Below are 24,641 nucleotides of genomic sequence, written 5' to 3' on the forward strand. Positions count from 1 at the left end.
AACGATCCTGCGATACGGCGCCGCTGCCGCCGCCGCCGCCGCCACCGCCGCCGCGTTCTTCTCCTCCTCATTGTCCGTATCTCTCTCTGTGTCCGTTGTGCGCGCGTTCATCCGACGTGTGTGCTCCAACGCGCGCGGCACAACGTGCACTGTGCTGGCTTCGCCCCACGTTACCAAGACGCGCGTCTCTTGCACGAAATCGTTCGCGAGCTCGTAAAGAGCCGCAAAGCGGGCTCCGCACGCGCGATAGTCGCCCAAGTATTGCCCTTGTTAACGCCCCGTTAACTCGAACCTCTGGACAAACTCGTAAAATTCACTGGCTCTGCGGAAAGCAACGGCCACAGCGCGACGACGGAGGAGTCATCGAACGATCTCTTCCGAGCCAAGAGTCGTATGTGCGATAAAATCTAAAACATCAAACAAAGTATAAAAGTGTAAGAAATGTAACAATCGAATTGCGGACGTATTTATTTTGTTTTCCTCTCTTTTTTCTTCTTCACTGTTTTATATAAGAAAACAGTATTTTTTGGGGGGAAGATGTTACGTGAGTTTCTCTCTCTCTCTCTCTCTCTCTCTTTCTCTATACATATATATATATCTCCCGTATAAAATTTTCAATCGTCCGCTCATTCCACGGACACGTCGGGTCCCGCGTATTTATGCGCGATTTTAAACCTCAGATTACGCCAACTCGAAAGCTCGTAAAGGTCCGTTTACGTGGTTTAAGCGCATGATAGTCGTCGTGCTAGTATTGCTGCTCTTGTTAACACCCCGTTAACTCGTAGCTCGGGCAACCTCGTAAAATTCGATGGCTCAGCGGCTACCACAGTAGGCGGGCCGCGCGGGTATATAATACGCGCGCGAATTAACCGAGGAATTTCTTCGTATCTGTCTGAATGTTGCCCGACGAAAGGAGTATTATTCTCAGAGAGTGTATTACACGCTAAGTCGCTTTCGCGTGTCGGCTGCTGGCGCGACATAATAAAATAACGAACAAACACCTCGAGAGAAGCCGTTGTGCCACATATAGAGCGTACATATCTAGCAATAAGTGCGCATCTTCTTTCTTTTTAACGCGCGTGCGCGCGGTATTAAATTATTTTCGGCGCGCGCGTGTGTATACGACAAATTCCGGTAATATCGGACAAAAATACATATATCGTCGGAAGCGGAATTCGCTTGGCAATATTTGGTCGGAGGTATCCACGGATACGACGGTGTTATTTGCACGACGGTTGCGTTAACTTGCGACTCTGTGTGCGAGCTCGTAAAAAAAGCACGGTTGCTCGGCGAGAACCGACACGATCGATAATTCGCAATACAAGCGTGATAACGTGACGATGCCTCGCCGGATTTTCCACACGCTCATTCGTTCTCTCCGTTCTTAATCCAGTAATACACTATCTCTCTTTCTTTCTCTCTTTATTTATTTGTTATATCCCCGGTACATCCTAAAGAAGATCGTAAAAGACCGCGCCACTCGCGTGATCGTTACGAATTCGTTATTGCTCTTGTTAACGCCCCACGCTCTGGATCTCCCTGGACAAACCTCGTAAAATTCTACCGCCAGCAGTACCTTTAAGAACAATCGCGAAATCCGTCTCGGCTGATCACGCAACGAAAAGGATTGTGTACTTGTAAATACACACACCTCGCGAGATTCTTACGTCATCTGTCCTGACAATGTCTCAGTTACTTTAGCAGTTCATTGATTTTATAAAGGAAGTGTGTTTGGAGAGCGGTTCTTTATTTTCAATATTAAAATCTATCTAAATAATCTTGAATCTTTTTTTTCTCTCAAATATAAATGTTTTTAAATTCAAAATTAAATTAATTAATTGTGTTAATTAATAATAGACAAATTTTTATATTATCCGCAGGAGATGAAATTTTAAATAACTTTTTTATTTCACGTCACACAGGAACTCCCATCAACCGACTACCAATCATGGCGAAATCTGTTCTGGATCTATTTGAACTTTACAAACTGGTGATACAACGAGGCGGGCTCGTCGAGGTAATCAACAAGAAGCTTTGGCAGGAAATCATCAAGGGTCTGCGACTGCCGGCAAGCATCACATCCGCCGCGTTTACTCTACGAACTCAGTAAGTAGATCGTGAAGTTTCTCATCCGGGACACTCCATCGATGGTCCCGCCTGCTGTCCGCGATTCGCATACAATAAGTTCCAAACGGCGAAGATTCATCCGAGCGTGAAATCTGCACCGATGACTAAGACTCCCGCGCCGTGACTTTTACGCGCAGATCGGCGTGCCGATAAAACTATCCTCACCTACGTGTGAAATATGCGCTCGACGGCGCGCGATTCTGTAACTTCAGTTTTATGGGTGTCATCAATAATTTTCATGTTCCCGTATCTCTTTTAACGTTTATTCGCTCGTTCGTGCAATAAAACTTTGTTAATTTTCTAATTAAAGAAAGCAAAACATATATACGTATATATATATACGATTGTAAGCCCGCGAGCGCCTTGTTACGCACTCACTGACTTGACAAACAGATGGGAAAAAAAAAAAAAAAAAAACAGTATGCGGGTGACGAGTCGGAGGGCGTGTAACGTACAGGTGCACAGTCTTAAACGGAGAGACGCGCCGCGCCCGTCGATCTCCCGCGCGCGATCCCGCGTTGGGACAACTTCTGGGGTAGGTTGTGACAACCTGGAGCCCGTTTGGCACGATATATATTCGTTTATGTAATACCGAGCATATCCAGCGCGACGACGAAGATTTATCTGCCGTTCGCGGTGTCTTGTCTCTCTTCCCGAAGGCGGAGGACACGAAGTGCGGAGACGAACGATCTCTAAATAGAGATTCGTCTCGGATTCGGAGAGACGGCGACGAGAACGAAGGGAACGGACGGAGGGAAGGATGTACGTCGCGAGGGAATGGAGAAGAACGCTCGCCGACACATTATAAGTAGTGAGGTCTAATATGAATTACACGGGCGCGATGCTAGCAGAGGAGGAAGAAGGGGGGGTATGTTCGTGAAAATAACTCCGCGCTTTGTGCGCGACGGTACGTCGCGTCGCGTCGCGTCGCGTCGCCTCGCCGCGCTGGCACATCCATCATTCCGGCAACCGGCTATCTCTCCTCGGCGATATGTGCGCGAGATAGGGAGCAAAACTACGAAAATACAGTCCAGGAGGAAAATGTGCTCGCGATTCGTCTGACAGGTTCTCTGACGTCGATTAACTCGAACAGTAATCGAATTGTCTCTGTTGAACCGAGCATTTTTCTCTCACAGTCGCTCCTGGTACAAGTCGCTCGACGCAACCGAGCGGACACATGAGATAAAGTAGAATTTTAACAATTAATTAATCTAAAGAATCTTTTGAGCGTACAGTTTGGTAAAAGATGTAAGTTCGTAAAACTGCGGTGTGACTCAACAGCGTGTTATGTCTCACATATGACATTTGCAAGCACAAAAAACTTAATCGATATTTTATTTCTATAGGTACATGAAATACTTGTATCCGTACGAACAGACGCACGAGAGACTGTCAACCAGCGGTCAGCTTCAGCAAGCAATTGAAACGAATAAAAGGGAAAGTCGTCAAAAACCGAGCCCCCAAATGATGGGGGTCGCTTATTCAGCTAGTAGAGACAACCAGGCTGCGTTGGGAATGAATACACTCTCGCTTGGCTTAACGGGACCGATAAACCCAAGCGGATCGCAACAGACTCGTAGTCCGCACATCTTGATGCCTAACGGCGGTCAACATCCGCAGCATTTGCCACAAATGCCTAATGGTATGCTTATTATGATCTTTATGCTACAACGGGGTAAGCGTCTTGTTTATGGTCAAGAAAGAGCTTCGTATATTCTAGTTTTGTCTCTTCAATTTTATTATAACACACACGAAAAGAAAACATATTTCGTATATTAATTAATAAAATTAATTGCAAACATTCCCGGTCTTATGTGTCCCGGATGTTCTGTAACGCCAAAAATATTGAATATTATAAAACAAACAAAAAAAAAAAGAAAACTCGAATAAAAAGTTAGCGTCCGGTGATGGAGAAGATATCGGGGAAGGAAATGAAAAAAATTAGAAAATATATAGAACCAAGGGGGAGAAGGCAGGAACTTACGAAGGTTTATTTTAAATCGGTAGGTAGTGCTTCTCTCGGGCCTCCCCGGAGATGATGCGAGAGCGAAGGAGGCGTAATTGATTGTACGATCCTCCGGAAGACAGGCGTTAACGGATGACTCTCGCTAACGAGCATTCCTATTTCCCTACCCTTTTCTTCTCTCTCTCTCTTTCCACGTTCCCGCCGCCGCTACTCGCTCGACAGAGCGATCTGGGGAACGTCGCGCTTCGATCACTCCCGCGCGTAACCCTTGTTTAATCGTCTAGTAACGATTTCTCTCAATGAACGAAAGTTAACGTCGAGAAATATTTGACGTTTACAAGAGATTAATGTAAATAGCTTAGTGTGAAATTGTTGGTTAGTTTTCAGACATTACAGAAATAAAATGTATATTGCAATATATACGTATGTAGACAAACTCGAAAGCTTATTAATCTTCAATTAATAATGCGCGCATCGAGATTCTTTTATCTTAATGATAGATTTGAATAAAACGGCTGTATCGCGAACCAAGGTGCAGGATCTTATGCAGATTAAGTTGAGATAGTTTTATGTATTTTAAACATTTTGACCTTATTTATTTAGTAATCTTTAGTAGAAATAATAAGACAACATTCTTAGAATAAAGGTGTAAATGTCACAAATTTAAAAGTCACATATTTAAAATTAGAAGAGCCATTGAACGCACTGTGTGAGAGACGATACTTGACAGATGTTATCACTGAAGTGACTTCTTTTATCTTGTAAATCTTATAACGATTTCGCATAACTTTGCACGACTGGATAAAAGAAGCTTTGAATAAACGAGTTACACGAAGATCTTTCTTGACAAAAAAAAATAAAATAAAATAAAAAATCCTGTTTTTTTTTTTTTTCAAATTAAAAATCAAATAATATAATACAGGTAACTCTTGCATAACGCGGTACTTTGAACAACGCGATTCTGATATAACGCAATTACAAATTGTAGTAAAAAATAGAGTCTAATTCCGTTTTTTTCAACATGCGCGCTTATGCCTCGTATAACGGCGATTTATATTGTATAATGCGGCATTCCTGTGAAACAGAATATCCGCGATATATACGAGGGTTATCTGTACATAGGGTTTGATTTATTTTTACTCTAGTCTATTTCTTTTGTTTTTCAATTAATATAAAACAACACGCACTTCGTATGCTGCATGTTTAATAATCTAATATAGAAATACTTGCAGACTACGTGATGAAAATGATCAACGAACAACGAAGAAATTTGCCGCAAGAAAACCAATCACAAACTATAGAATCTCTCGGGTTGGCACGGATGATGTGGATGTATCAACAACAAAACATGTATCCTGGAAGACCGCCCACTCCAGAGCCTTCTCCACCTACTCCAGAACCGCCCACTCCAGAACCGCAAGCTCTCGATCTGGCAAGGTGAGTTTAAAAATCTTTCGCTTAAAGTGATCTCCCGGCAAAAAAGGCAATTTCTTAATTACATTTTCTTAAATTGCCGATTATAGATCAGATTCGGATCGTTCTTCCAGTAGACCTGTGAGTCCACGAGGTGAGCCGTCCACGTCAAGAAAAGAGAATCGTGAAAGTACTGATCATCTGCCGACATCAAATTGCAAAAGAAAATCATTTTCTGATGATGAAGAACCGCTGGAGAACAGCAGAAAGAGCAAAACTATGAAGCCTCAAACAGCTATCAGAACTCAAACATTCACTATTTGCGGTGAGTTGAATAACTTAGGTGTTTATCACACGTACTTATTATAGATGTACATGTGTTGTGTATCGTTAAATTTGCATGCAAATATTCCTACAATAAAATGAATTTTTTTATTTATTAGAGAAATAAAAGGTAACTGACATTTTTGTATCTTTTTATTAAAGAAAACTATAATACAGCCAACTTTTAATAACTCGTAAACATTTATAATGTTTCTCTCTTTTATAGAATTTCGACCTGATGCATTAGTAGTCGAAATAAAATTGGATAATACTGTATATCAAGGTACCATACCAGTAAAACATGATGAGAGAAATATAGAAAGTGATGCCGATGACGCCAGTGGGAGACAGCAATGAAACGAAGACTCATAAGTATACTTAGATATCAATTCGTACATACGGTATTCGAGAAAGAGAACATTTAGCGTAGGAATTATTATAGAATTATGTTTGTCTTAGGTAAAAACCGTGAATGCTCTTATTGCAATTATCTCTGAATTATTGTTAATCATTTTTTAACTTGTGACAAGAAGAGCTAAACGCCGCTGTTGACGCGCAAAAACACAATTATTGTTAATAAACGTAACAATAGAAAGAGAAAAGTGTTACACTGTCTGTCACAGCAGAAAGTTTAACTTGAAGTTAAATTATGATAATATAAGATATGGTAGAAAAATATATATATAGAATCACATCAAAAAATAAGCAGCTTAAATGGTTCTATAATAAATCCTCGGCTAAATTTTTGAAGACGATAAATGAAAATATTTTTCGGAGGTCAAAAAATATTTGACATTTATCAATTTGTAAATGTTTATTTTAGAAATTCTTTATATTGCACATACACTAATTTTATTGCAGATAGAAATTTATAAATCATCGTGAATTCTTTCAATTTTTTATTGGTATAAAAATAACAGTTTTTTACCAAAGCAAAAAGTTTATAGATAATAATTATTGATTTTAAGTACATATCTTTGTGATACTAGATATAAATGTTACATGTATTAAGTAACAATATACTGGGTAAAGCCTATTATTATTATGCACTCAACATTTATGATGTGTAACAACCCAGTGAACAACATCACTTGAATGTTACTACTAGTACGAGCCACACTCTATTAGTAAGTATCATGTGGTACTTTTGGCGCTTGTGCTTCATCTGTGAATTCAATGAATTCACATTTTGTCCTCACATATAGACATACACATACATACACACGAGGACGTATATACGTACACTGTTTTGTACATAAGAAAATATATAAACACATATTTAAAAGTGCAGTTCAAAAAAAACAAAAAAATCATGTTATGTTTCAAATAAGTTGCGTGGTTTTTGCGTGGTATGTCTCAAGCAGTGACATTTATATAAATATTTTTGTGTCCAAATTACTTTGGATTTTTTTAAATAATAACCTATAAGTTTTGTTTAATGTTTTTATAGCTAATGCCCATGTGCTCTTAAAATGATGATTAACAACTCTCTTTTATTAGAATCTTTTTTTTGGTTTAATTAAATGATCACATCGATTTTGTTTTTATCTTTAGTAAACTGATGAAGAGAATGTATATTATATATATACAATACTTTTCTGTATATATGGTAGTAAAATTATTTCTGAGGAGATTGTATACTTTTTATATTAAAAACGTAATAAACGTCATGTAGTAATAAAATTATTTTATATATATAAGATACATTAACGTTAAGTTACTTTAAGTGTAAATTATTTTGAAATATACACGTAGATTAGGATATGTGTTTATATTGTAAATTTTTGTTTTATTTTTCAGATTTTCTTATTAGTAGTTTAGACTCTTTATTTTATGTGACATATGTATGATTATATTCACGTGTTTCTAGTATTCAAGTTTTTATTATTTTGAAAAAACACAAATGAAAGAGAAAATAACTTGAGTATGAGCTCTGCAAATTTCACAAACACAAACAGAGAGGGTTTAGAGTCATTAAATACTGTTGGCAGCGACGAGCCAAAGGGCCTGATCTCTGTTTGACGCGCGCGCGCACACATACACATACACACGCGCGCACACATACACACACACACAAATACACAACAGAGAGGGTTTCGAGTCATTAAATACTGTTGGCAGCGACGAGCCAAAGGGCCTGATCTCTGTTTGACGCGCGCGCGCACACACACATACATATACACACACACACACACACACGCACGCACGCACGCACACACACACAAATACACAACAGAGAGGGTTTCGAGTCACTAAATACTGAGCCGTGACGAGCTCAGAATCCTGATCTCTGTTCTGACACAACATACAAACACATTTCAAGAGTTACACAACAGAAAAAGTTTAGAGTTTATATTATAAATATTGTGGAAGTATAAGAAAGAGTACGGAGTACGGAGATCTCTCTTTTAATATAAATAATGCGACAAAAACCTATCCTATCTCTATTTACATCGAGGGCAAAAATTGATCAACTTATTTCCACTGAAGAAGATAGATAGTAGTAGTATAACTAGATAGTAGTAATACTTTTCAAGAAGAGGAAGCACAGAACTTCTTCAAACCGGTCAGTTCACGTGAGGAAGCGTGAAAGGTATTATTGCTTTCTAGTTTACATCGCTGCTGTCGATAATTTCAGTTGTGAATCTCATATACAGGGTGTCCCAGAATTGCCGTACAATCTCTCGTAGGCAGGTAGAAGGAGTAAAACTGAATCGAAAAGTCTTGAACTATTTTTTTCTATTACTTATAATAAAGGAGTAATTATTGAGTAAATCAAACCAATCAGCGCCGACCTTTAGCACGTTTAGCTCACTCAGTGACCCGCGCGCCTGGTGTGTGTGAGCACTTCGCACGGCTCACTGACGTGCGCCTGGCTAAAGATCGGCGCTGATTGGCCTAATTTACTCAATAATTACTCCTTTATTATAAATAATAGAAAAAAATGGTTCAGGACTTTTCGACTCAGTTTTTATTCCTTCTATCTGCCTACGAGAGATTGTACGGCAATTCTGGGACACCCTGTATAAGATGCTAAAGAAGATTTTTGAAATCATCATTCCAAAACTCTTTGGTCACTTAGCTATAAAAATATAAAAATAGCAGGTATATCAATACATACAGAATTTAAAGTAATTTGACGTAGTTGTCATAATTATGATATATAAATGTCAACTGAATCTACTATACAAAATCACCCCAATTGTGTTTAAACATAATTTTTTATTACATTAATTTTATATTTGTATATATTTTCTCATTTACGAAACATCTTGCACATAATAGATTTTATAATATTACATACAAGTGATACAACACAAGTGTCTAAAAAAAATGCACAAAAACATTAAACTTTATCATTATAATTAACTAATTATTTATCTTTTAAGCAGTTTTTTATTTGTTTTGTCTTGCTTTTTTAATTTGTATTATTGGACTATTGGACGCTAAAGAACTTATCAGTTATTTGTTTTTATCGTTTTTCTTACTTGAGACAGCAATTATAATTTATACGATAGTGATGTGTCTTTAGTATTTAAAACAGAAGATAAAAGAATATAATAAAATATATTTTAAAAAATAATAAAAATGAGAAACATTATAAACAGAAATAAAAAAGACTAATATGACAAATTTAACAAAAACTTAAAAGATTTTATTTAAAAATTATATTTCACAACTTACAGAAGGTATCTCTTATCGCTTTCCTATTTATCTATCGCTCGGAAGTATAAACTGCGGTTTTAGAATAAACAGAGGTCGACGAGAGAACTGCTGATATAGTTATAAAAATTTGTTGTCATTACAATCACATTACAGGTGGATCATATTTTTTAGATATTTGTGTTGTTTATGTAAATTATACTTGTAATATAAAAAAAGCACAATTGTGTGTTCAGATATTTTGTAAATATATAACTCGATTTAGATTTTTAAATACGATGGTTATGATAATAAATTTCTATCATCGGATGTGTATGTGTAAATACTAAGAATTGATGACTGAATTTTGTAAACTTGTAGTTATTAGAGAAATAAAAACAAAAAAATGAGAGAAATAGAGGGAGAGAGTGAGAGTGAGAGAGAGCGAGAAAGAGAGAAAGCGTGAGCATAAAACAGTAGCAGAATTATGAAAATATTTTTACAAATTAATAATGAATTAATAATTGACATTACTATAATTTTTTGTGAGATTATGGATAATGTTACATATATATGTAAATAATGTTGATACTATTTTCAATTTTTAGTTATAGGTATCTTATTTTTCGTTTAATAGTTATTCATAAGGATAGTTTGGTAAGAATTACTAGTTCTTTTTATTTTGTTTTTTTGGTTTTTTTAGGTATTCTTAATTTAGATTTAATACTATACTTGGTCTAAGATATGGGAATTACTGATGTTAGAAAATATTAAAAATAAATAATTGAATTATCATGCATACATTACAAGAATTGCGAAGATCTCTCGCAAAGCATGTATTAGAGGCTCACTTTTGTTTATTTTAGAAATAAAGTCTCTAAGTGAATTGAGCTATATCGTTGGGCTACAATCACTTTTAAATTATAGTATCGAAAGTTAAGATAAAAATTTCGAAAAAGTAATTCTATTAAAAAAAAAAAAAAAGACAGAAAGTGTAAAATCAGTAGACAAAAAGACTGTTTTAAAGACAGTAATATCAAAAGTTAGATAAGAAAATATTATGATTACTGTACTCTTTAGAGAGACTTAGGATACTTTTAATATGTCACTGTTTAAAATGTTTCTTCTATTTTTGAGTGCAAATAAATTTTTTACACTTTTAACCGTTTTTTTTAATTTTATTTCCCTTTTGAACTATAACGCTACTTAAAATTGTTACACAATCGCAATTCTAATAATTGTTATAATAATATTAAAATTTTATCTTTTTATCTTTTATTTTTTACGTTTTTTGTTTTTTTAAATTGCTTTGTATTGTGCGCGATACAACAGTTGTGACATGCACGCGCAGTACATATATACTTGCGGTTTAGCTCCGAGTTTGAAAAATGACACTATGTTGTGTATGCATTTCATGCGAGACACTATTTCAGGCAGAGATAAACTGCCAGCGTTAATTGATTAAATTTTGTTGCACAGAATTGGTAACATTAGTGTAGTAAACAATTGTAATTCTAAGAGGATAAAAGAAGTATTGTATAATCTTTCTAAATAGCACATTGCAATAGTAATCTGTTGTACATGCATTATTTATATAAGCATTTTTGCATTCAAACGTCCACTCTAATCTTGACAAATCAAGATTGAGATGTTATGCATTGTGATGACAATGCTTCTTTCATCCTCTTTGGTTAATGTGTGAATTTACTAAAGCAAAATAGTAATCGCATGAGTGATCTCATAATTGTACGATAGTGGAAGAGTCATCACGAGAAACGAGAGATTAGCAGCATTCAACTATTGATTGATGCCTCTTGTATATGTACGAATACATACATAGCATGATGTTATAATTGCTTTCTTTAAATACAATATTATGTAGTATTAATATTATATCATTAAACTTTTTTTTTATCAATCTTTGAACAGCATTTGTTGTAGTATTGTAAATTTAACGCATAAAACTGCTGTGTCTCCCGCTTATGTGAGATGCGTCCGAAGATCGCACTATCAGAACTAAAGCGTTAGCCTATCCTCTTCGTCGTCTATTGAGTGATAAAAACAATGATTGTTAAAAATAAAATGAAGCAAAAGAGAGATAGAGAGAAACGCTTTACTGCTGATAATGCGTTTCCCAAGATTATCCGATACGTGTAAACGTAGATATTCCTGAACGAACATAATTAAGCAGCTACATTACTTGGATTGTTAAATTGCGTTTCGCGTAAACTATTTCAACACCCAATTTTTTCACTTCTAGATAGGTCCTCGATAACTTTATCTAAAAGATAAAGTATATCTTTTTATCTACAGGATAGCTATCGGGAAGTATAAAGAAATTGGCAGTAAAAATTAGACTAAAGAACAAATTATAAGCAGCATAATACTTCATCGATATATCATATCATTATATGTGATTTTACAATTGTACGCGTATACATGTTACAAAGCTATTCCAATTATGTTTTTTGAGAACATAAATAAATTGTTATGTAAATTATTTTAAGTAGCGGGAATCTGTAGAGGATGTGTAACTAGAAATTGCGTTAACTTAATTCTTATTTAATCGGAAGTTCTCCAAGGCCGTTTGCTCTCAATCTTTATCGTTTTTGCTTTCGTACTTTCTTACAGACTGACACAATTCAGCTACCGCAGCGCTTGAATATATTTATAACAACGATCTCTAGTTGATATCGACAACCTAAGCCTAAGCTGAAATTCAATTTGGAATTTTTTAATGTTATTGTTAAACACCCCGGACCGAGAATCAACTTAAATCTTTTGCTTCCGATCTCTTAATTATTAAGTTAATTATCCTCGTGTTTCAGTTTTTTTTTTTTTTTTTTTTTTTTTTTTTTGTACTGCGATATATAACGAAAACTTAACATCTTTTACCTTAAAAATTAGATAGGTTAAAATAGTTATTAGTATTATGCATATAATATCAAATATAATTATCATATTTATATAAATTAAAATCAAAATATTAATAATTCTTTGCAAAATTCCGAGATTGAATTTATATTTATTGCAGATAGAATATTTCTCATACAGGCCTTGTTTGGTTATTACTTATAGTACTGAAAATCTATAAGTTAACGTTACGTATTCTATATAATCTAATCGAAAATTTCGATTAGAAAATAAACATCACGTTTTTCCATTAAATTTTCCATTAAAACAGGCCAACATATTTTTCATATAATTTATTTTCTACGTTGCACACAAAGTATGAAACAGAAAAAATATTATCTACGATATAGATTATTTCCATGATTGCGCAGGAGCTAGTACGAGACAATCGTATTTGCTAAATGTTGATTCAATATGAATGAATTACACAAACGTGTTTTTCATTGTAAAACTGTGCAATCTTTAACAATATAAAAATTTAAGTTGAGCAGAAAATTCCGTCTTTCGATGCGGAATGTCAAAAATAAATTTAATCTCGTAATTTTATTAAAAGATCGACATCAGATCTGTGACTGAGATAGATATTGTAGATAAAAGTAATAAGAATATTAAAATATATTTAGTCCATACATTACTGCGAGAAAGAGAGAGAGAGAGATAAAGAGCGCGCAAAAATAAGCGCATATTTAAACTTATGCGTTTTCAATTATTCTATCAGGTAAGAAAACTCCATGTTTTGACTCCATATACGCTGCTTTCCTTTTAGAAAACACAGTCGACACATCCGACACAAATTGCTATTTGTGTCCACGTCGCTTTTCATTTATAATTGTGATCGACCTCAGTCGCTACACTCTTTGACTCTTTTTTGGAAGGAGAGTCAAACTACGCTCGAGTGTGTTAATCTTTGTCGATTTGTGTTTATTAAAAAGAAAGCAGCCATACTAACTCGAAAAACGAGATTTACTCTCTTTCTATATGATATAAGATATGATAATAAGTGAAGACAAGTGACATGTTCCTGATAGGGTTTATGCCTATCACTTGGTTTGTTTTTTGTTAAACTGGTCACACTAGTTTAGAGTGTTTTTTCTTCTCTTTAGAGTGAAAAAGATGAACTCTGAACTGGTGCAGTTAAGTGAAAAAGAACAAACCAACGATAACGCAAAATAAACGTCGTATTTTTAAAATGCTTTATTGCTGTAGCAAAACATACTTAGTCAATATAATTATCCATATCAAGATCGTTGAACATACGTTATGTAATAGCTTATATTATTATCATCATCGATTCTTCAAATCATTACAACAGAATATAGTAATTTATAGAAATACCATACGAATAGCTACCGTAAATATTGTACATATATATAAAAATTATAAGATGAATGGAATGAATGAATTTACGTGAGAAACAAGATATAAAACAATGTGTAAGGATTATAAACTTCTCAAATAATAAATCAGTTATTACATGTAAATGTATGTAAACGATAGATACAAATATTAAATAAAACTGATGTTACTTTTATATGTGAACAGTCTTCAATATACGACATGAATGAACACACTGCATTTTATTATTTTACTTATCTTTGACTTTCTTTTAAGACGAAGAAAAATAAAAAATAAAAATCATATGCATTCACATAATATATTTAAGATATTTAATTAAAAAAAAAAAATATTATTCAAACTTCTCGATAATTGATGATAAACGTTTCTTTTCTTCTGTGTCTGCAAAGCTATACTGCACAGACAGTAGAGATAATTTTTTGAGCTGTTCTTTTCCAATATTAAAAGTAGAGTTCAATATTTCGAATTCCTTGGACAAACATGTGTTGAATACACCTTTATCATCGGTCTGAAAACAAATGTTTCTTGTAATATCAAGTTTTTATAAACTATTTACTTTTACAGTTTTTTTATTGATTGCATCTTGGATTATTTTATACTCACTCCAATAGTTATAGGATGTCCAGTTTCGTAAAAATATTTAAAGTGATGTGTTTCGTAAGAGGATACTGTTTTACATTTAACATTTGATGTTAAACACAACTCTAGATAAAAAAAATTGTATGTCACAACAATATTAAATATTCGCATTCTCATACAATTATTTGTTTTTGATAAAAAAAAAACTTTTAGAATGTTTTTCGTACCAACAGGAACTTTGGAATCCAATAACATGTCAAATAGTTGTTTAGATCCTTGCAAAGTAGGATGAATGCAAGTGCAATGTCCTAATCGGTCAGGTTTGAATTTCAACGTATCAACTATGTCTATTTCATCTGGTATCTATATATGTGTGTGTGTGTGTATACATGTCAATTATATCTATTATATTATCCATTACAATGAAAAAAAAGCAATTTATTATTACCTCCGCACAATGTGCTGCAACCTTCAGTCCCGTCTTCCTAGCTATTTCCAATAAAGGTAAAAATGACTCTTTCACTTTTGGATCACCGCTAAGATCAACACCGACAACATACTGTGGAAACTGTTTCATCAACTGTATCGCAAGATCCACATTTTCTTTTGCTGATTTATAACCTTCCTTTCGATTAATTGACACCAATAGTTTTACAATAATTCGTGGAAATTGAGATTTGGATATTCTGTGAATATAATAAAACTCACAATTTGCTTCAAGGAAAGCATAAAATATGTAAAACTTCATCAAAAATATTCTTTAAGTTTAATTGTTATCAAACAGTTCTTTACTCAAAAGCTCTTATTATGGCCTCAAGATATTCTAATTTTGTCATTGAATCCTTCACAGCTCGAGGTGTGCTTCTCAGTTCTAAGTAAACTACATTATCATCGTGAAACTCTTTTATCACATCACAAGCCGCAAGAAACACAGCCTGTGGAGTGATTGTTACTGCATGTGCTATGTCAAACACTTTAAAACATCTGAAAGACAAATGTTACATATATATTATTTCTAATATATCACTTGTTAAATAATGTGTTTACAAGTTGCAGAAAAACTATTTCACAACAGAAAATAGAATATTTGCATACTCGCTTAGAGATGAAAATTTAACAGCATCCATGGAAGTTTGCTCGCATTCAGTAATATCTGAGTGTTGCATTTTATATAATTTTTGCAAAGTATTCATAGATAATGATCCATTTAAATGGGCATGAAGTTCCTGTAATGTAAATTAATATAACTTTTACATTTTACGCACTATGAAGTAGAAAATAACAGAATTCAATATAAAAAATACAAATGTCTTATATTGTGTACAATAGCGTCTTGTATATAAAGAACATACCACTTTGGGTAATCTTTGACAGTAATCTTGTATATCCATTTTGTACGTAACATACAATATCTTCTAATATTTTCTTTTTAACGTCTTAAACACTTTCTGCAAGTTCTATTTAAATAATTTCAAAAACTACGGGATAATATTCGCTATATTCAATACTGTGAACAAAACTGTTGATGATAGGTAGGATCCGAGTCACACTACACATGCTTTAGATCATTCTAACCTTTTCTACAAAACATTCATTATAACCTAACCTAACCTAACCTTACCTTATATCTGTGTACACACCGGAAAGAAACACTATTCAGATGATAGAAATTACAGAAATATGTGATATTTTGCGCGGTACACTCTACGTCTAAGAGAGAAAAAGCAATATTTTTCATTAGGATAAGATAGATATATTTGTGTGTAGAGTACTTTAAACATTATTTTTATGAAAAAAATGGAAAAATCAAATCAATCAGTCAACAAATCAACAAACAAACCTGTACAAAATGAGACGGATTCAATGACATCCCCCCAAGTTTCGCTCACTGAATCTCTGAAAAAATGCAACTTATCATTTTCGATCAACTTTGATTTCAATGACGTTAATAGTGAGAATTCTACTGATTCTGAGAATGCTGATTTAAAAATTGACATATCTGAAGTGGATAATTATGAACCGTCCAGCAAGCATAAAAGAGAAGCTGTTGAAGAAGCATCAGTACTCAATGAAATGGAAGAAGAAATTGAGAGGCAACTTGATGCCAAAGCTGCCAAAACTAATTTAACTGCCACTAATGTTAAGAATATATTGAAACATGTAATTCCTTATGAGCATCTAATGACAATGGTACAAAAATGGCTTCAAGATACAGAAAATGATGTTAACTTTGGTCGTAAGCTAACAAGGGCTAAAGCTAAGTATGTACATATATACATTTTTGATATTTTGTTATTTCAATATTTTATCATATAAAATAGTAAATTATTCTTTTGATTTATAGAGAATTAGCAGCTGCAAAGGTTAATATACCATGGCCTATTACTACAGCACAAAAAGCTTCTTCAGAAGTGCAGGCTTTGATTCAGGAAGAATTACCAGAAGATTCATCTGATGAAGAATATAATCCTGAACATGATAAGGCACAGAGTGATGATGAGAGAGAAGTGGAAAGTACATCAAATAGTGATAAAGAGTTACAACCATCAATATCAGTGAATAATAATAATATTATAGCCTCTTCTGAACAACAATCATCAAATGTGCAATACGATCCTGAAGGAATATTTAAAATACCACTGTATGTGAGCAAACTTTAATAGTATTGATTGTGTATTTAAATTAATTGTACATTTTAATTAATGCATTTGAATTTCTTAGATATTCTTTACTTATGCAATTCATCTATTCAATTTTTCTCTAACTGACTTCAATGTCAAAAATCAGTAATGAACAAATATTGCATTAATGCATTAATAATATTTAACAAATATTATTTTTTAAGTGTTCCACTTGGTCCAACAGAAGAAGAAAGCATTAGTCAAAGAACACGCTCTAAGTTACCTTTGAGTGAAACTTCTTTGCAAGAAATAGAACAAGCATTTATACCACCTGATATAACTGCTGATATGATTGATGATTTAGATTGTGAGCTGGACGAAGATTGGGATAATTTTTTGAAGGAATTTACACAACCTTTGACACAAGATCCAACTATAGAAGATGATCCAGAAGCTGATCCTGAATATAACATATTAGAAGATGAAACTGATTTATGTACATAGTTTTACATTACTACTATATCACTTCTTTATTTTTTTTCTTAATATCTGTATGAGAGAGAGATTTATATTTTCACTCTTAATGAATATAGTGGACAAGGAAGAACTTAGGACAGACAAAGCAGTAGAAGTTTCTCGCAAGGAACAATACGACTTAATTGCAGAATTGCTCGAATTAACTCCTATGTTCTCAATGCAGGAGGAAGAACAAGAAGTGTTCAAAAAAAAGAAACTTCCAGACAATGAAACACCGCCGATTGAAAATAACAATATGGTAAGAAAGACAGATTTGTGTCATGTTTGGCAGAAAATTTGTATTTGTATCTCCTCACGATTTATTGTATCTTTGTATTTTTAGAATTGCCCTATGGCAGAATTATCAGTACTTGCTGAACCTGAATTATCAGAAGTCATGAGTCTTGAACAACGTCTCTTGTTAGCTACGCAGCTTCGGCAACACGTGCAGTTAATGGCACAGCATTTTGTTATGACTCACATGCATCCAGAACATCATTCATTGGCGAAACTATATAAACAGAACTTGCAGAGCTTAAGGTATAGATGATGAATATGTAAGAAACGTGACACAGAGCACTCCTAAATTTATATATATATAAATTATTATTGATACATTAGATATCTGAGCAATGGGCCAAATTCTGCATTTAATGCAGAAAACTTGGAAGAAGCTTTAAAATTGGTGTCAACTTGGGAAAATAAGTTTTCCGACTCAAAATTTAATGCAGATTTCAAAAAGCATGTAACGAATGAAATTGCTAAATCTAAATTGTATCGTGCAAACCAGCGAAAACGTACTGATGAATTTTTTCCTGAGTTAGAAGAATTACTTATCAGAAGTGAAGCTCTTATGTATCCACAACTTTTACCAGAAATACCTTTCAGATCTGGACTTAATAAAAATGTAAAATCTCCATATTTAAGACCGGAAGAAACGTAAGTTTTGAAATTAATTATCTGAATAATATATATTCTTTTTTTTAATATATTATTATTATTATTATATAATTTTTATTATTTTTTTCTATTGTAATATTTTCAGTTTAATTGCATTGGGTATCGAACAGTTCTTACCGTTTGTTCAATCAAAACCAAGAAAGTTTAAAGATAAAAAAAAGATATTGGCTGATGTTGCTGAACTTATTAGCCAGTACCTGTTGCCAAACAGAGATGCGCAAGGATTATTACATCATATCATGAAACGTCGCGCTTCTAAGGATAATAATCCAATTAAGGTATGTACGTACAATCAAGAATTGAAGAACGTTTTACAGTACGTATGTACCAAATATTTTTAAATATTTATATCGAAACTAAAATGAGACTTTATTTACAGCATTATTTTGAAAAAGGATGCGTTCCTAAAATAATACATTACATAACACTTGAGAATAAACTGAAAGCTCCGATAGATCAACCAATAGAACTTCTACCTCTGAGATGGCGAACTTATCTCAATAATGTAAGTAAGCAATTATGTAATCCATATACATTTGAAATAAGATCAAATCACTAATAACTATATTAGTTATCTCTCTTCCTTTTATTACTTTTGTTACAGCAAACAGAGTATAACAACAATTTAGCAAAGAATAATTACATGACTGATTTGTGTAAATTTGCAAAACAAGGGATTATTATGAGTGCAATAGGGAAATATCCCTGTGTCTCTAATAATCATTCCTTACGAAATCCGATTGTGAATATGTTACCGAAAATATTACCTGCAACTTTGAATCCAAAACTTTCGACTACCGACAAGATTGATAACTCTGCTAAAAAAAATCCTAAACTCAACATTAGCGAAGACAAAGAAGTACTTGATAATAATGTACAAGCTGTTGAAACGTGTGCAGAAACAAATGAAGCACACGCGAATGTACAAAGCACTTCGAAAACTAATGCTACAGACATGAAGGAAACACAGACAGATAAAAGTACCGCTAAATTAAACACTATGTTAACCAGAAGCGCAAAAGTATCTCAAAATTCACCACAGATACGCAAAACCACACCTAGATTAGCAAAAACAAGAAGTGCTCAAAATATGAAGATGATGGCGCAAGCGTTGGGTTCGAAACCTTCGTCTAATTGTGGTGCTCTAAAATCCAAAGAAAAGGACAACACAGATAAGAACGTAGATGAGCAGTGCGCTGTGTCAAAAGTTGTAAGTTTTGTTATGTGAAACTCTGTAGTGGGGTATTGATATCTGTTTATAAATTATGAATTTTTTTTTTTTTTTAGGATAATGAAGATGAAATAGCGGAATTAATGTTAGCTAGTACAACAATAATCAAAGATCCTGTGAACAGAAAAAAAGCTAAACAAACTAGAGAAATAGAAATTATAAAAAGATTAATAAAAGCCGAAAATCCATTAACAGAAGAGGAACGTGACAGAAGTAAGTCAGTTAAAAGTTCATAACATCGCGTGATAAAAGTTTCAACTCAATCTGCATACATGTATTTATCATCTATATATTTCTTTTTGTAGAATTTGCAGCATCGTATTTTCAGAAGCTACACTTAATGCTAGAATCTACCAATCCGGAAACATTTAAAGGTGTGATAAAATTGTATTTAGATTATTCTGAAAAATTGGAAAGTCTTAATAACCAAACAGTCGGTGACTCTCGCGAGAAAAGTTCAACAGATAAAGAAATAGAAGATAACACAATAAAAAAAGATATATTAACAACCAAATTGTACGAGGATGTTTGCACAAAGTTGCAAAATTATCCAGAACTGTGTACAGATTTTTTATTATTTCTAAAGCCGCATCAAGCTGCGATGATTGGCAAATCGGTAGAGTATATAATGTTACAAAAAATGAATGATTTTGTTCGCGTCGCACAAATATATTTCGCTAAACAACCATCGCGGATAGCAAAGATGATGCAGGCAATCACGCAACTCTCATCTGATCCTCACACTACTTTGGAAAACGTTCACGCTGTTATGAGTCCTGTTTTTAAGGGTCATCCACTTGTTATGGATTTATTCTTACAAGTTCTACCTAGTGCAAAACCTCCTGAAAGGTAATACTTTATTATTATTATTATTTTTGTTATTTATAAACCACGAAATTCAAATAGTGAGCTAACAAACATGTTTTTCTTAGTTTGCTTGCACCACATATATTTGAGAACTTGACGTGTCCATTCGGACTTTACGATAAAAATGTAACCTGTACCGAAAACTCATTAGAATTATACGAGAATATAGAATTACCCACAAAAACGTGTCACGAAGATCCATATGGTGGAGAAAATTGTAAATGTGATTGCCATAATACGGACGATCCGAATCTTAAAACTAATACTGAACATTGTATTTCTTGCGGCACACGAGTGCGTATTGCGATATTTAATATATAAATTTTTCATTCTTCTACTTGTTCTAGTTTATTTACTTTAAAAAAAGTTTAATGTCTTGTAACATATATATTACATGTTTCATAATATACAGTTTCTCAACGGGAGAATTTATCTACAAACGCCCGAGGGACTACGACCTGCAAAAATTACGTTTCCTGGAGAGGATCAGGAGAAATTAGATCATATTGCGCGCGTATCGTTAAAAGTTGCTGACAAAGTCATTCCGTCAATTTCACCCAAAAAACGACGGAAATCATCGAAGACTGATCCTAGTCAGGAAGATGTTTGCCAGAAGCAGTGCGCTACGAAAGACGTGTTATTGAAGGAAAACGAAGACAGTGAAAAACTAAAGCCTAAAAGGAATGTAAATTTCACCCTCAAAACGGATCAAAAGAAAGTTTTGAAAAGAATAGGCACTGTAGATCACGCAGTCGCTAATAAAAGAATGCGTATGTCTCAGTGCAGGAGTAAACGAGAAAAGAAGACTGAGGAGCATGATGCGTCAGCAGAAGTCAACGAATCTGGTGTTGTAGAGCACGAGAAAACAAATGAACTTAAAAAATCAGAAGTTAGTTCTATTGCACAAGTACCAATGCGTGATAATCTGTTAAATACTGAAGTTACACCAGTTATTTCTTCAAGTTCAAGTAATAACATCGATTGTGAATCAAGTAACTATCTTTTGAATTTTATATACGTCATTTAATATTGTGTGTGTTAATATAAATATCTTACGTTAATCTAAATATCTTATTTTAAAAAAATATTTTAGGTAATGTAAATACAAGAACAGCAAATTTAAAAACAGATACTAATGTGAGAACGAAATCTGATTCAATTAACAAACCATGGACACGTGAAGAGGATATGATATTGTTACAAAGTATTAAGAAAGAATATTCTGAAAGTTCATTTTTATCGATAAGTGAACAATTAGAAAATCGTACTATTGATGAGGTAAGTTTTTTTTCCATGGTTATTTAAATTCATACCCATTTATTTTTATTACATACATGTAAACTAATAATGACTAAAGAAATATGTCACAATATTAAAATCAATATACAACAGGCCAAATTTACGAGCAAAATCTGATGATATTCTTTAACAATATAACAAAATATCAGAAAATCTTTTCATAACATAAAATTAACAATAAACGTTTCGACTCTACTTGAGTCTTCTTCAGTGTTAAACATTAAAAAACGATCTTACATGTTACTAATTGAAGGCGCAGTTATTTTACATAGAGTCACTCTTGTCACCGTTCTAATTGATGACATATTTCACACGTGAAACGCCAAAAACTGTAAATAATTCCGAAAATGTAATCACTTTATAATACTTTATAATACCACGCACGACAGAGGCAAACATACTTACAAATTGAAATCACAAATCAAACGCTGGAAACACGAAAAGACAGCCGAATATATATACACAAACATCTATTGCCCCACTACAGTTAAAGTCAAGACAAGAAAATAAATAAATATGTTAAGAGTAAAATTAGAATGCCATCAAGTTGTCTAGTAAATTAAAATAGGATTTGTCAAGTAAATCAGTGTCAGTGATTAAGTTAAGACCATGTGATTGTTTTTTTATGTGTATTGTTTCAGAAATTAACCTTTTGTAAAAATTAGTTTCATAGTCTAAAATTTTTATATTATCCCAGTCAAAAGAATGTTCAAATTCAATGCAATGTTTCGAGATAACAGAAAGCTGTGAAGTATCTTTTTTAAAATTGTTAATATGTTCTTTCGTTCTGGTTTTAAGCTGTCTTTTCGTCTGTCCTACGTAAGATGCACAACAGTTTTTACAATTTATTCTATAAATAACATTTGTGTTCAATTCATACGGCGTCCTATCCTTATGTGCTTTAATTATTTTGTTCAGTCTGTTTAGACATCTATAGCCTATTATGTTATCCGCTTTTTTGAACGCATGTATGATGTTCTCAGATAACTTATTAATATACGGTAAAATAATTAGTTTCTTATCGTTCTGAGAAACAGCGTTACAATTAAACGAGGCATTGATCTTCTTGGAGATAAAGTTTTTAATTCTGTAATTTATGTTGTCAAAAACGAAATCAAGAGGATAACCGTTGCTTAGTAAAATGTTAACAACAAAAACAATATTCTTATGATGGAAATCGGGATGTGACAATAAAATTGCCCGGTCAATTAAGCTGAATATGGAACCCTTTTTATGGCAAACAGGATGATGAGAATAAAACGAAAGAAATCTACCTGAAAAGGTGTCTTTGTGAAACCAATCCATTTTTAATTCACCATCAACAACATCAATTGACAGATCCAAGAAATTGATGCAACGGTCATTCTCCAGTTCCACAGTAAATTTTAGTCTATCATGAAATGCATTAAATGTAGAAACAATAGAATCAACCATATGTGATGGAGCTGCTAAAAAGATATCATCTACATATCGATAATAAACAGGAATAAATCCTTTGAATTTGTATAAAGCTTTGTTTTCGAGGTCTTGCATAACAATATCTGCTAATAACGGGGATAAAGGTGATCCCATAGGAAGACCAAAAGTTTGTTTGTAAATGACATTATCAAAAGTGAAAAAAGTAGATGATACAATAAAATTAACAGCAATAATAAATTCATCAAATGGAATGCCGGTGTTTTTAGAAATGTAAGACCATCTGGTCTTTAAACCATTAATTGCCAGATCCGTAGGGACATTTGTAAACAATGAAACAACATCCAAAGAAATCAATATCTCATTGTTTAACCGGATTTTAGAGAGATTATCATAAAGCGTGAAACTGTTGTTTATGTTGCTTCTGGCCTTCGGGAGACTGTCGTAAATTAACTTATGTAAAAAAGCAGCCAAAGAATAGAGAGGGCTGTTTTTTGAAGAAACAATCAACCTTAATGGAATTTCTTTTTTGTGAACTTTTGGTAAACCATACGCTTTAGATAACGAACTATCACTTGATCTCAAATAGTTGTAAACATTTTTTTCAATAAACCCTCTGTTTAACCAGCGTTTAAGTAAATCAAGTAGGTTGGATTCTATTTTTCTAATTGGATTTCGTTTAACAATCTCATACGTTGTGTTATCACTTAAAAGGTTTTTCATCTTTGACACATAAAGATCTCTATTCAAAGCCACCGTAATATTGCCCTTATCTGCACGTGTAAATATTATTTCAGGATGTCGCTTCATAAAAGTTACACACGTTCTATACATCTCCGTCATCACAACATCATTGTTCGAAATATTAAACTCTTTGTGAAGAAAATTTTCTTGCTTAGGAATAACAATGTTTCTAATTTTTTACTTTGTTTTTATATCAAAACTTTTTATGTTGGATTCAGTATCCTTAATAAATTCATGGATCAATATGTTCTTTGTTGATCCTATCGGATCGGGAGACAATGATTTGCTCCAAGCTGTAAAAGACGAGAAACTTTCTCCGGAATCATTCTATCGGAAATATTTAGAAACCATTTTTTGTTTGTTTGGACAAAAGGCATCAAAGGTTGTTTGTCCCGAAAGATATCATTAGTGATTGAAACCGAAACTGTCTTTCAGGTAGATTTTTAGAAACAGGATTGTCAAGATAAATTTTATCAATCCTATGTGGGTTCGAGTGATCCATCAAACAATGGTACTTTATAAGTGCAATTTTATCACAAGCTATCAAGTTAGTAGCCTTTTTAAGCCCCAAAACCTTCTTTTGTTTTTTTACAAATAAATTTTGACGATATTTGTTAAATGATATCTAATGGTGATCTAAAAACTGAGAAATTATATAAGGTGGAAG

At 33.3% G+C, this 24,641-nt stretch overlaps 3 protein-coding genes across 7 annotated transcripts in view; 2 read left to right on the forward strand and 1 right to left on the reverse strand.

The window, feature by feature from the left end:
• Nucleotides 1–7,352, forward strand: part of LOC109859919 (AT-rich interactive domain-containing protein 3C-like) — a 113,753-nt gene extending 106,401 nt beyond the window's left edge. For 4 of the 5 annotated variants that reach the window (XM_020438647.1, XM_020438643.1, XM_020438644.1 and 1 more), the window contains exons 5-9: nucleotides 1,923–2,106; nucleotides 3,474–3,769; nucleotides 5,314–5,530; nucleotides 5,617–5,831; nucleotides 6,057–7,352. In XM_020438647.1, the coding sequence (XP_020294236.1) occupies nucleotides 1,923–2,106; nucleotides 3,474–3,769; nucleotides 5,314–5,530; nucleotides 5,617–5,831; nucleotides 6,057–6,187 (1,043 nt within the window). In that variant the 3' untranslated portion in view covers nucleotides 6,188–7,352. The remainder of the gene's footprint in view (nucleotides 1–1,922; nucleotides 2,107–3,473; nucleotides 3,770–5,313; nucleotides 5,531–5,616; nucleotides 5,832–6,056) is intronic. The other variant, XM_020438645.1, reaches the window with a different exon arrangement.
• A 5,096-nt stretch (nucleotides 7,353–12,448) lies between these two features.
• On the reverse strand, nucleotides 12,449–15,869 carry LOC109859915 (adenosine deaminase-like protein). Its single transcript, XM_020438629.1, has 7 exons — nucleotides 15,673–15,869; nucleotides 15,416–15,546; nucleotides 15,113–15,304; nucleotides 14,769–15,006; nucleotides 14,548–14,683; nucleotides 14,345–14,445; nucleotides 12,449–14,249 (listed from the first exon to the last, which is right to left on the reverse strand). The coding sequence occupies exons 1-7, from the start codon at nucleotides 15,709–15,711 to the stop codon at nucleotides 14,073–14,075; spliced, it is 1,014 nt and encodes a 337-aa protein (XP_020294218.1). The 5' UTR covers nucleotides 15,712–15,869; the 3' UTR covers nucleotides 12,449–14,072.
• Nucleotides 15,870–15,973: 104 nt separating this feature from the next.
• LOC109859914 lies at nucleotides 15,974–21,793 on the forward strand (the record flags this gene model as incomplete). Its single annotated transcript, XM_020438628.1, has 14 exons — nucleotides 15,974–16,581; nucleotides 16,665–16,961; nucleotides 17,166–17,437; nucleotides 17,535–17,716; nucleotides 17,801–17,997; nucleotides 18,079–18,396; nucleotides 18,503–18,695; nucleotides 18,797–18,922; nucleotides 19,022–19,627; nucleotides 19,705–19,861; nucleotides 19,954–20,497; nucleotides 20,581–20,809; nucleotides 20,928–21,507; nucleotides 21,609–21,793. Coding segments are annotated over exons 1-14 (4,359 nt in total), but the record flags the coding sequence as incomplete, so codon positions are not given.
• Nucleotides 21,794–24,641: the final 2,848 nt, after the last annotated feature.

Source organism: Pseudomyrmex gracilis, unplaced genomic scaffold (assembly GCF_002006095.1).
Source record: "Pseudomyrmex gracilis isolate BER0280 unplaced genomic scaffold, ASM200609v1 scaffold_301, whole genome shotgun sequence".
In the NCBI taxonomy this organism is placed as follows: domain Eukaryota; kingdom Metazoa; phylum Arthropoda; class Insecta; order Hymenoptera; family Formicidae; genus Pseudomyrmex; species Pseudomyrmex gracilis.

Excerpts from the sequence above, each read along its gene's own strand:
- LOC109859915 (XM_020438629.1), bottom strand. The coding sequence starts at position 15,711 with ATGGATATACAAGATTACTGTCAAAGATTACCCAAAGTG. Across the intron at positions 15,547-15,672 it reads GTCAAAGATTACCCAAAGTG|GAACTTCATGCCCATTTAAA; the intron begins GTATGTTCTTTA and ends TTTACATTACAG. Across the intron at positions 15,007-15,112 it reads GCCATAATAAGAGCTTTTGA|AATATCCAAATCTCAATTTC; the intron begins GTAAAGAACTGT and ends TTATATTCACAG.